The sequence below is a fragment of the Dromiciops gliroides genome, chromosome 5 (genome assembly GCF_019393635.1).
Source record: "Dromiciops gliroides isolate mDroGli1 chromosome 5, mDroGli1.pri, whole genome shotgun sequence".
Taxonomy (NCBI): domain Eukaryota; kingdom Metazoa; phylum Chordata; class Mammalia; order Microbiotheria; family Microbiotheriidae; genus Dromiciops; species Dromiciops gliroides.
The window spans coordinates 49,667,530-49,680,598 of record NC_057865.1 but is presented as its reverse complement, the minus strand read 5'-3'; the positions used below and the strand labels follow the sequence as shown (position 1 = coordinate 49,680,598).

At 40.6% G+C, this 13,069-nt stretch overlaps 1 protein-coding gene across 2 annotated transcripts in view; it reads left to right on the top strand.

Moving 5' to 3' along the window:
• The window catches only part of CFAP69 (cilia and flagella associated protein 69), an 82,002-nt gene extending 70,090 nt beyond the window's left edge, over positions 1-11,912 (top strand). For both annotated transcript variants that reach the window (XM_043967353.1, XM_043967352.1), the window contains one exon: positions 11,416-11,912. In XM_043967353.1, coding sequence (XP_043823288.1) covers positions 11,416-11,586 — 171 coding nt within the window. In that variant the 3' untranslated portion in view covers positions 11,587-11,912. The remainder of the gene's footprint in view (positions 1-11,415) is intronic.
• Positions 11,913-13,069: the final 1,157 nt, after the last annotated feature.

Here is a 13,069-nt window from a genome sequence, read left to right as displayed (position 1 = left end):
GGAAAACATTTAGAAAAATACCTCTGCTTATAGGAGAGTAGAAAGTTGCAAAGCCAAAAATTTTATGCCTTAAAACCTTGTGTACACATTTTAAAACAGGAGAACAGTGATGGGAAACTCTTTGCAACAAAGATAGAACAAAAACCAGACGGACGAAGTGCTTTCAAGAAGGCCTTAAAAGACCCACCTCCTCAACGGGATGTTTCTGTGAAACCTGTCAGCCAGGAAAACTTGACACAGAATTCTCTCACGGATACATCAGAAGCTCAGACCAAAAAGCTAAAAAAAAAGACGACAAAAGATAATCAAGTCACAACAAAAAATGCTAAAAGCACTTGAAACCACTGCCACTTAAAACTGAACAATTCTGTCATAGTTAGAAACAAAACCTAGCACTGATAAGTGGTTATACAAAGTAACACCAAGTATGTGTGTGTATTTAGTATGTATGTATATGTGCATACATGTGTATGAAAAAATATCCATACATTCATATCTACAGAGAGAGGGTTCAAAATAAGAAGAATCAAGAAAAATCTTCCGTAGTCTAATATCACATAGCAAGAAAAGGTTTAATGGAGACAAAAAGTTGGGAATAGTAGCCTGGATTCAGCCCCAGTAGAACTTCTATATTCCAGTCTTCCATACATCATCCCTTATCACTTCAAGGATCTGTGGTTTCATTGGTATAGGTTTGCCTTCCACCAACGTGGAGTCAAATACTTCTGTACTTTGGAAGATACTCTTCAAGAATTGCTGTAGCCAAAAAAATTCATCGTCCTACAGCCAACCTGATAAACCCAAACTAGGTGAATCCTCTGCCAACAGACACATAGCCCATCACTAGGCTCTTCCTCAAAACCTTTCTAGCTTGGTAGGACCTACCAGAGCATATAACTGCTGGTGTGTTCTTTAAGAACTTGGGTCACTGCCTAGGTGCCCACAGAAGACTATAGGTTAGCAGATACCCCCTCCACCACCAGCGACTTCTTAAAAGCCCTTGAAAGCTTGTGAAAACACAAAACATGTAACCTTCTTCATTTTTTTTAAATACCAGCTTAAATTGTCAGTAACCTGGGTCATAGCCAGAGATTCATCTTCATATTCTCACCTCCTTCATACTGAATCCAAGTTGGAAAAGCATTCTGTTGCTGGAGTATAGCTGAATACTTGCCATCAGAAATGTGGCATGTATATATGAGGGACACAGAGCAAAACAAATGCCTCAGTCTATCCTGTCTGGATGCTAGATTTTATCAGACGGCATCACACACCTGCTCCTGCACTCCATGCACAGTCTTGTCATACTTGCCATAGACCTCAATGAGGCTTTGTATTGGGCATGGCTTCTCTCTCTTTTTTTTTTTTTTTGCGGGGCGATGGGGGTTAAGTGACTTGCCCAGGGTCACACAGCTAGTAAGTGTCAAGTGTCTGAGGCCGGATTTGAACTCAGGTCCTCCTGAATCCAGGGCCGGTGCTTTATCCACTGTGCCACCTAGCCGCCCCTATGGCTTCTCTTTCTAGTTTATCCTACAAATGCCAACTGTTTGACCTCATCCAGACACAAATTCCCCCATTTTGTCTCCTCTGGCATAAACTAATTCAAGTTTTTCTTCAAGCCTCTCCAGCTTTGGACTACACTTCTCAGGAACCCTCTAAAGGATTCCTAACCATTTGTCATTGCTTTTCTTCCAGGCTACATTTCCCTGCATCCTTCTTCTGCTGATTCTTAGGTATCCAAAGGCCTCCCTCCAAGCCTGTGGTCAGAATCACTGTAAGGGAGAAGAATCTCTGCTTAATATTTAAATGGGTCTATGGGCATTTTATTGCAAGGGGTTCAAGTTTCAACCCATTCCTGACTTCTTATCTCATCTGACTCTTATCCACATCCCTCCTTCGTAGGGAGAATGATATAACCCAATGTACCAAGAGGCTTTTTCTTGGCCCTTTAATATTGCCTGGATACAAATGCAGCCCACAAGCCCTTCCTATTTTATCTTGACTCATCACCTGAGTGACTCACCTCATTTTCTGTTCTTACAGCTCAAATAATAGCTTTTATAACATTTGCAGATGATTCATCCTTGGCAATATTCTGCAGTCTGTTTAGACAGCCATACATCTCTCTAGTGCCTTTTGTTCAACCTGAAATTTTGATTCTTTGCTTGCAGCATCCTGTGAGTGACAGCCAGAGATTAGAAACCCCAGGAGATTTGGTTTTGGTCTGGTCCTATGACTAAGCCAATGTAAAGAGCTCACAGGAAGTAAACTCCACTCACCAAGACATATCAGCAACTTTTCTCTAACTTTTAGTCTTGCAAAATTACCTTAACTAGAAGAATTTGGGTTTTTGTTTTAAGAAAAAGTTTGGGGGGCAGCTAGATGGTGCAGTGGTTAAAGCACTGGCCCTGGATTCAGGAGTACCTGAGTTCAAATCCGGCCTCAGACACTTGACACTTACTAGCTGTATGACCCTGGGCAAGTCACTTAACCCCCATTGCCTAAAAAAAAGAAAAAAGAAAAGAAAAAGAAAAAGCTTGGGCTCATTAAAACTACTGTGTAGTTTTTCCCAGGTGAAGTTTGTCTCCTTTCTTTCCTCCATTCAGTATGGGGGCCTGTTCACCATCTGCCTGCAGTGTCTGTCCATGATACATGTGCTTCATGTATCAGCTACATGAACCAGCTTCATGAACCGTCCATTCAACTGTTGTCTGGACAATAGGCATTCATCATCAACTTGGCGTTTTCTGCATAGATCGTTAAATCAAATACATTTGAATGGTAGTGTAGCTCATTTATGTAGGGTAGTATTTGCAGACATGAGCATATGGAATCCTCCTTCAGTTTGGATTCAGAACCAAACATCCTCCATGATAGAATCAAACACCTTGATGAGCATGTAACTCACTTTTGTGGTGCATTGCTTCATGTTAATAATTAGAGAGCTGTGGATCACATTTATCTCTCTTGTATCTTTCAAGGAATCTAGTCGCATCTTTTTTTCTCATCTTTTTTTTTTTTTCTGAAAGGCAGCCAGGGTTAAGTGACTTGCCCAGGGCCACACAGCTAGTGTCTGAGGTCAGATTTGAACCTAAGTCCTCTTGACTCCAGGGCTGGTGTTCTAACCACTGTGCCACCTAGATGCCCTCAAATCTAGTTTCATCTTAACCTATGTTTGGGAGACACTGTTGTAGGAAGGCCTCTGTGGCCAGCTACATTTTGCTCCAATGTATCATATGGTTTTTTATAAGCAAGAAACAATATTATCTACACTTCCTAGCAATTTACTATGAAGGTATAGAAAATTACTTGCAAAATCCTACCTTCTCATATTTTTTATACCCTCAGTATTTGTATAACAGTCCTTTTAAAGATATTGAAGAAACGAAAAACAGGGATAGGCACCAATAGTTTTTTGAGGGGACGGGGCAATGTGGGTTAAGTGACTTGCCCAGGGTCACGCAGCTACTAAGTGTCAAGTGTCTGAGGCCATATTTGAACTTAGGTCCTTCTGAATCCAGGGTCAGTGCTTTATCCACTGCTGCCCCCACCAATAGTTCTTGATTGCTTTTTAAAAATAGTAATAATATTTGAGAAAATACACATGCAACAATCACTAGTAATAGTAGTAGTAGTAGTAGTAGTAACGTTTGGCTTAAAGATTATAGATTAATAAAAGTAGAAGAATTTCCCATCAGTCATCACATTTATCCTCCTCCTACTAGATGGGACTGTGTCCAAATCATCCCAGACAGTCCAAGACCATTGTACAACACTGGAGCACAATGGATCCCATTCCATCTCTTGTCTTTCTTTGGGGAGTCAGACGATTCATTCCACTTCTTTCATTGTACTCCCCAGCACATTATGGCACTTTTCAGGAAGGAAAAAGACGTGCCTCCTCAATAAAGCCTTCACCTTCTTCATTTTGAATCAAAGTTGGAAAAGAAAAGAATGCAGATATGAATCTCATTTCCTTTCATAGTTTTATGTACTAGTTAAGGACACTGCCATTAAATTTCCCCTACCCACACATGCACACATCACATGCATAGACACCTTTAGGTTAAATCCTAAGATGCTTACTTCCCAAAGAAGCCCAGCTCTTTCCCAACAGGAATCTTCCAGTGATTCTTTATGATAGTGACAAACAAAACACCAGGAACTTGGAAAGATCAAAATGTCAGCTGATCAGGGGCAGCTAGGTGGTGCAGTGGATAAAGCACCAGCCCTGGATTCAGGAGGACCTGAGTTCAAATATGGCCTCAGACACTTGACACTTACTAGCTGTGTGACCTTGGGCAAGTCACTTAACCCTCATTGCCCCACCAAAAAAAATGTCAGGTGATCCAAAGGTTGAAGGGGATGCTTCTGTATGTTGCAGCACATTAACAGTCATAGTTTGCACACAAGGGGGCACACAATAGATGTTATCAAGTACATGTATGCAAAGAATAAGGGCAGACCAAAGAGTAAGAATGTGAAACAGTAAATGAACAATCAAAATGCTACATTTGTACTTTGGGTATATTAAAAGATCCAAAACACTGGGTTGATGCTTTTTGGAGGATATTCATGAAAACCCCAGTCAAGAAACACAAGACATGGAGGAGCTGTGTTATGTGTATCAGGGAAATAGTACCCAAGTTGTTGCCATCAAAGACTCTTCTCTATGTACTTCACTGAAAATTGAGGCTCAGAAACAGTATCAGAACCAGTAGAATAGCCATTTGGCACTGAGCCTGGAGCCAGGAAGATCTGAATTCAAATCCAACTTCAGACATTTAATTAGTTGTGTGACCCTGGGCAAGTCATTTAACCTCTGTTTGCCTCCATTCTCTGATCTGTAAAATGTGTGGGCAAGGGTTAATAATAGCACCTCACTTCTAGACTTCTTGTAAAGATAAAATGAGACAATATTGGCAAAACACTTGATGAGTGCTATAATGTGAACACTAAAAAGAGTCAACATGTCCATACTCAGCAGAAATCAAGCCAAGTAGAAGAAGCAAAGTTTAGCAATTGTCTCAATTTGACTCAACACGGGAAACCTCACCCGGCCCAGACACGGAAAGGATTGACAGATTGATTAGCAATTGTCTAAAAAAAAATCATTGAATGTAATTATCTTTATACGCATTACTTGTAAATTTTCAACTGAAAACCATGAAAAATTATGGAAGTTATGTTTACATGAAAATTTTATCTACCGTCATTTTATTTCAGGATAGCTAGCGCCTTGAACCAAAGGTATACATATCCTTAATCATGAAACCATTTTGGTCAAAATCACTTCATTCCTTTAGACCTTACTGTGGAGCAAACAAAGGCAAATTGACGAGCTTGATTTAAAACAGAGAACTCATTTGACTTGGTCATTGAGTCTAAAGGGAACCTAAACTATTATTTTCAACAGACAGAAACACAATGAGATCATAATGACTGAGAAGTTAGGGACGCATCAGGATTTCTGCCTTTTATCTTCATGAGTTATGAAGCAGTGAAGCATCCCAGGACAGTGATGACCTGAGGCAGATTTGAAAGAGAAAAGACAGGAGATTCGAGGATCACCTTGATGGAAGTTGATGTAAATGAGATCACTCAGAAAGAGAAGGTAGTAGGAGTGGGGAAAGTGGCCAAGCCTGCAATGAATCCTTCAAAGAATGGGGGAAGCGAAGTGGAAGGACTACCGAAAGGGATGCCAAAAGATACGAGCACAGAAGAGCAAGAGCATCATGAAACGAGAAAAAGAAGAGAATTTCGAGGAATGGGCACTGCATATTAAAGGTCATCAGTCAAGTCAGGCTCAGAAAGAATCAATCCCTTGGTCCTGTCATTTTTGGTGGATTGAGAAATCAAACCAATTATAAAACCAATTAGGGAGTGAGAGGATAGAGATTAAATGACCAGTTATATATTATACACAGATAGGGACCATATATGTGAAGAATGGGAGGGAATGTAATAAAGGGTAGCTAAGGTGATTGTTGGAATCATATGGGGAAAGACAAAATTTCTTCCCCTGAATGTATTTCACTTAGACAAGTAATCAAATGTCATAAATAATAACAATCAGGTGATCAAATACTTGACAGTTCTGATTTTTCTAGTGACTGCTCTATCTAGTAGGCAATTATTTAAAGACCACCTGAAGTACTACCTTTGTTAAGCCTATGGAATGTCAGTGTTTTATGTAATAAAGGAGTTGCCCACCAACAAGTACTCTGTTTCAGTCACTAGCCTAGTGATATCTTCAGAAACTCTCTGACACATGTGTGAGGTAGACTTCCAAGAGAGCAGTATCCACAGTGGCCTCCAGGGAACAACAGAGATCTAGGCTGCTTTCTTCAAAAGCCTGCATCTTTAAGTGATGCTGCTGCTCAGGTTTGGAATTCAACTAAGAGATAACATGGAATATTACTCCAGATACAAAACAGCTCTGTGCCCCCAACTTCTGTAGAGACTGTGCACTCCCAACCCATCTCTGTGAATTCCTCTCAATATGGCTCCACCTGTATCCCCAGGACTTGATGCCCTGTGATCAGACATTGTGAAAAAATGAAAAGAAGTTAAGCATTTCTGTGGGTTTGTCTGCCTCAGGCCTTCTCAGAACCCTGCTCCTGCTTAGCCTGTTACATTTTCTGGGGTGGTGGGAGTTGACGCTGAAACCTCTGCATCCTTAGCTCATGGAAAGAAGTAAAGAAGGAGCTTTGTGAATTCAGGACTCCGCTTTGGAAATCAGCTTTACCTTCTCAGCTCACCAGCCCAACTGTATTTACAAGAGCAGGCCGTCTCAGCACTTTGGATGCCCGTTTGTTATGGTTCCTGACTCCATCCCTGCACTAAGATCAGTTTCTTCTACATAGCACTGGCTCCCGGCAATCTCAGTCACTGGTCATTCTAGACATGGGTGGCAGCAGCAGTGGCCTCTATTACATCCCGGCTCCTCTTGCCTCCATCTTGGAGGCCCAGCAATTTCAATCCCAATCAAGCGGTAGCTCACTCCCAGTCACCCTCCTGACAAAGAGATCTCATTCCTCTCTTCACTGTCTTGTGGCCTCCTACTCATACCAAGTGTGGCCCCAATGCATATGGTGAAGGGAGAAGGGCAGTCAGCCTCTTGTGTGTGCTTGGATCAACAGACACCATTTTGCCAGTCTCCGTATCCCCAAAACATCACCCCAGGCCCAGAGGAAAACAATATTTCAGACAGGTAAGAGGGACAAAGTCTGGGCATTGTTTATATAAAATAGTCCTAATCTTAAGAAAATATTCTTTTAACAAAGATCCCTTATCACACCCTATGTCCTGATTTGAGGTTTAGAAATGATTGGACACCTACTGTGTTTAAAGATTGTACAAGACCTTGTGGGAGGTATAAATAAAAATGACTCGGCCCCTTCCCATATGGAGTTCCCAGTCCAGCATAGGGCATATATACATATATACACAATGTCTGATCACAGGGCATATTCATTCTACCCCCTTGTCAATATCATCCCACAGCTTCAGCTGGTGATCCCAATCAATGATCCCAAATTGACATTTCTCTCTTGACCTCATGTTTATGCTCCAAACCTACATCTCCAACCACCTGTATATCTCACCTGCACTTGAAATTCAGTATATTCAAAACTGAATTCATTCTCTTTCTATTCCATTTTCCTCTGTGTTCACACGGTTTCTTTTGAACTGTTCAATCAGCATTCTTTTTCCTTTAATTTCCTTTCTCATTATAAACTTAACAAACATTAATATTTAAATAAAGAACAGAAAAGAGGATTATATATGAACCTGGGAAATTCAGTTACATAGACTTTGGGGTTTTAAATGTCTTGTCCCCCTCTGAACTTCAATCTTCGTGTTTTTCTTTTCTGTGTTTTAGTTATGTTTGATTAATACTCTTTTCTTTCTTGTATTCCTGTCACTAGCCACCAATCCTTCAACTAAAAAAAGAAGCCCACTCATAATAAATAAGTAGAGTCCAACAAAAAAAAAAATCAACACTTTGGCTCTGTCTAACATGTATGCCTTATTCTTTACCTTTTGTCTATCATCTATCTGCAAAGAAATGAGAAACATGCTTCTCAGTCTTCTAAAGTCATGATTGGCCACTGCATTGATACAAGTTCTGAGATCTTTTAGAGATTTTTCTTTTACACCCTTGTGGTCAATATGTAAATTGTGGTTCTGTTCGCTTCATTCTGCATCAGTATAGATCTTCCCAGGGTTCTCTGAATCCCTCTATGATCCCACATCATTTCCAACACCCTTCCCTCTGGGGAACTTTGCTTTACCGACTTCTGTTGATATGGTTGGCTAGGAATTTTTGGCAGTAGAATGTCTGGTAACAAAAGTCTAAACTTAGTCACAAGACTGCCATAAAAACACGGATACAAGCCTTATGTTCTCTGGGGCTATCATATTTAATTTTTGACCAATTTCATAAACAAAACTCATGAGCCATATTTATTTAACATGAAAAAGCACTAAAAAATAAAGATCTGGATGACTAGAGCAGAGTGATGCAGAAGTCAGGCCCCCTCATTGTGTTTTTTGTTCTTTGTCGAGGCAATGGGAGTTAAGTGACTTGCCCAGGGTCACACAGCTAGTAAGTGTCAAGTGTCTGAGGCTGGATCTGAACTCAGGTCCTCCTGAATCCAGGACTGGCACTTTATCCACTGTGCCACTTAGCTCTCCTTTCCCCATTGTGTTTTGTGGGAGCACACAGAGAATAACTAGCTTTCTGTTCCATGATGAACTTATATAAACAGAGTGACTGAGGATGGACAGTACCAGAAAAGCACTGGAGTTGGTAAAGTAGATGAGGTCCTGTATCCAGGGTAATGGAATCCAGGTTCAGGTACCATGTCTGCCTGTTGAAATGCTCTCAGGGCCCAGTGGAGGATCCACTCAACCTCAGCTGACATCATTCCCTCCTGAGATTTTTCACAGGGCGCTCTCTCTGTCTGGATCTTTTATTTTCCTTTATCCCATTCTTCTCTGGGTCCTACTTAATCATTTTGTCATCGCTTTACTATTCGATCGTAAGTTCTTGGAGGACAAGGATTGCCCTTATTCATTTTCATATGCCCAACTCCTCATACAGTGCCTTGCTTTAACAAAAGGTTGTTTTTATTAAAACAAAGAAAAACAACAGCTAGAACTTATCTAAGGTAAAATCTAAACCAGGGAGAAGAGGCCAGACTATGTAGGTGTGGTGGGTGTACACCGGAGAGGCAGGTGAACTTCTCTAGCCCAGGAGTTCTGAGCACTCAGGTGTCTGCACTCACTTTGGCCTTAGTTTGATGAGCTGCCAGCAACAGGGAACCACTGCATTGCCGAGAGAGGAATGAAACTGGCCCAGGTTAAAAATGGAGCAAGTCAAAGCTCCGAAGTTGATCAGTAGTGGGACCAGGCCCAGAGTAAGCCCTGAACTTCCAGACTGGGCAACATGAGGAAACCCAATACTTAAAAAAGAAAAAGTCTCTGAGTAGAATCTGCCCAACACAAAATAGTGGAAGAGGTAGCCTCGGGATTGTGAAATCAAAAAACAAAAGAGCAAGGGCGTCCTAAAATGGTGGCCAGCAAAGTACTGCTCATAAACTGCCCGCTCGGTAAATGCTGACTGGTAGAGTGAACGTGGCCAAATACCACTCTATCTAAACACCAGAGACACTGCCCCACAGGTCCCTCTGGGCTTTGGTGAGAAAAGTGCTTTGTAAATCAGAAAACTGTGTGTTAATTTATTGTTAGTCCAATAAGGACTTTGTTGTGAAGCACCAAGGCCAGCTTATGTCTAACTCGTCAGGGGCGAGCTCTAGCCCATGTGCAGGAGGCCAAAGCAGTCAGCAAGAGGCCACTACAAAATGGTGAAACCATTTGGAAAGGCTCTCACCCCTGATTCCCCAAACCCTTCTCCCTACCCTACTCAGGGCCCTTTCCATATCTGAGGAAGGAAAACACTCTAATATACTCGCTCTTATTAAGGTGGTAGTTCTTACGTGAAAATAATAAATACATTTGAAGTATGGACTCTAGACAAAAACAAAACCACACCCTCACACAATATTCATATGGAAATCAACTAGTTCAAGGAAACACAGGCAATATAAGAAATAGTTAAAATAAAGACTAAATAAAAAAGAATGCATGAAGACATTCATTTGAAGTATGGACTCTAGAAAAAAAACAAAACCACACCCTCACAGCATTCAGATGGAAACCAACTAGTTCAAGGAAACACAGGCAATATTAAAAAATCGTTAAAATGAAGGTTAAATAAATAAGAATGCATGGAGGCATTCACTGGATTTCTACTTTTTAATCACCTTCTATGTGTGTGTTATTGGTTGCCCATGGACACAATAAGCATCTAATAAATGTTAAGTGGATTAATGAAAAAAGAAGGATTTTTGGCTAAGGCCTGCAGATAAAAAAGATTCACCTATCTCATCTCTAGCTGAGTCACTTTTGCTTCTTCAAAGTAAACTGGGTAGAAATTGTTCTCTGGGGAAAACAAAATAAACAACAACAGAAATCTGTGGACAATAGTTGTTAACCACTATTACTCCCTACTATATGTATACACCTTTCTTTCTTTTCCTTTCTTTTCACTAGTCTCTTCATTTTCCTCATTTTCTTTCCTTTTACTTCTTTTCTTTTCTTTCCTTTTTCCCTTTACATAACCATGTTTCTGCCGAGTTTACAATACCCTGTGATATAGACTGGTATTTCTTCTTTCCCATTAGTGGCACACTAAACACAGTGACAAGGGTTTCTGGTGCCAGCTGAATGATTTACATGATAATTCTGTACAAGTCACTTAATGCCTCTGAGTTTCATATTGGGGAACTGCCTTAGGTCCCTATGACATTTAAGACAATGTCATTCGCATAGATTAAATACTTTTAAGAAATAATTCTTCTCCAAGTCTGAAACCTATTATTTGATTGAAAGAATTACAACCCATTTGAACTGACTAACCTAAGAGTTGCTTCCAACTGAATCTGATTCTCTAGCTTTCCTTTTGACTGAACTCTAACTTTGTTGAGTATAAATTAGTGCTGGCCCCCACTTTTCATGGGGTCTGGAGTTCAAGTGATGCTGTCCTCACTGGTACGTACAGTGTCTTTTAATCTATCATATTTTTCTAGAGGCTAAAACCCATCTTCCCATCCCACCTACACATCCAGGCTGCCAGACCTCACATGATGAGATTCCTAACACACTAAACATTAGTTGGTGTACCCCCATTTACCTTCCACTACACACTGTGACATCAGGGATGTAACTGGGGAATCTTGAAGAAAATCTGACCACATATATTTGGGGGATAATCTTTGAAATGGGACTTGTGGATGTTGGTCTTTGTCCTATGATTTTGAAAGATTAAAATTAATTTCTTTTTTCCAGGTCCCTACTGGTGAAGTGATAACTGTGGAAAGTACCCCTGTCTATTTAATAGGGGGACCATTAGCAGACACAGACATTGCCCTGAAAAAACTGCCTATTCGAGGAGGAGCTTTACAAAGAGTCAAAGAAGTTAAAATAGAAGATAAGCCAAAAAGTTATCACTATCTCTAACATCACACTAACTTAAAAAATAAATACTGCTTCTAGTTTTCTAGCAAAGAAATATATTTTTATGCAAAAAAAACCCGCTTATAATAAACATTTAGAATATGTTATTATGGCTTTGGCAAAGTACTGTGTGATGGGGGGGGGAAGGGGGGATTTGTAATTAACCATGTTCTGTGAATGTATTTTGTGACTGAACATTTCAATAGCATCAGAAAACTTAAGGAACTTATTGACAGTCTTTTAAAAGTTCTAGAGAAATAAAATTTTATGTTCTCTAAAACTAAATGACACAAAATATGGCAGTTAATTATTCTTGCCATAAAAGTAAATTTTTGTCATTAGCTAAACAATTTAAAATAAACTATTTTGAAAATAGCTCATTTGTCGTCTGAAACTACACATGAAGCCTGGTTGTCTTCACTTTCTCCATGTGGGGTAGCCATTGTAGAATCACGTTTCCCCTTCTCTGGAAAGCATCAAACACAAAGAAATGAATCAAACAGTCAAAAGAAGGACTGTGGCCAGGGCCAGGACCAGATGAGGTTGCCAGAGGCATAGCGGCAACAAGTATCCTGCCAACTATAACCAGGGCATTCACGCCCAGACTCGGGGAGATACATACAGCTCACATTTTTCCTTCACCTTCTCCCCCCTTTCTTAGTGTCAGCAGGGTGATGATTTTCCCCTTGGATCCCAACAATCCTCTTGAGCTGCACCTGTGAGAAGGGGAGGGGGAGGGATGAAGGCATAGTGGTGCCTTCTTTGTCAGCTTCTTTTCTCAGCATTCTTTGTCAGCTCATTTCAATGACCAGTTCCTTAGTATGAAAAGATTTCTATTCTATTGTAAATGAAAAGGGCTACATTCAAGCCGTGTCTCCACCCACTTTCTGCTAATATGTTAGAACTCAAGTGGGGTTTCTCAGAAGGTAGTTCAGACCACACCACTGGAGGTCACAGGCATGGAGTGAACTCTATTGTGTAGAATTCCTTTGGATGGAGAAGACCAGACATCCTTTTCAGGAAGCCTTTTGCTTTCTATAGATATGAAAAAGTTAAGAAAACGGGACAGTATTGTCCAGCTATGACCAAGCAGAACGGTTTTACAACATCCCGCCAAAATGGTTTCCCAGATTTTGCTTTATGTCCTCCAAGGATGATGACTTAACTACCTTTTGAGAAAGCCCTCTCTGCTTTTGGACCTCCCTATTAGGAAGTTTTCCTTGTACCAAGCCAAAACTCTGCTTTCAGCAACTTCCCCCAGTGCTGTTGGTTCTTCCCTCTGAAGAAACACTAATCCAATTCATCTCACTCTCTTCCATGACAGCCTTTCAAGTATGTGAAGAAAATTAGTGTGCTCCTGCTGCTTTAAAGAACCTTCAGACTCCATATTCCTAGTGCCTTGAATTTAGCAGTGCTTTGGCCATACGCTAGCTTGCCAGCATCCTAAGACATGGTACTCTGAAATGAATGTTCCTGATACTGTCAA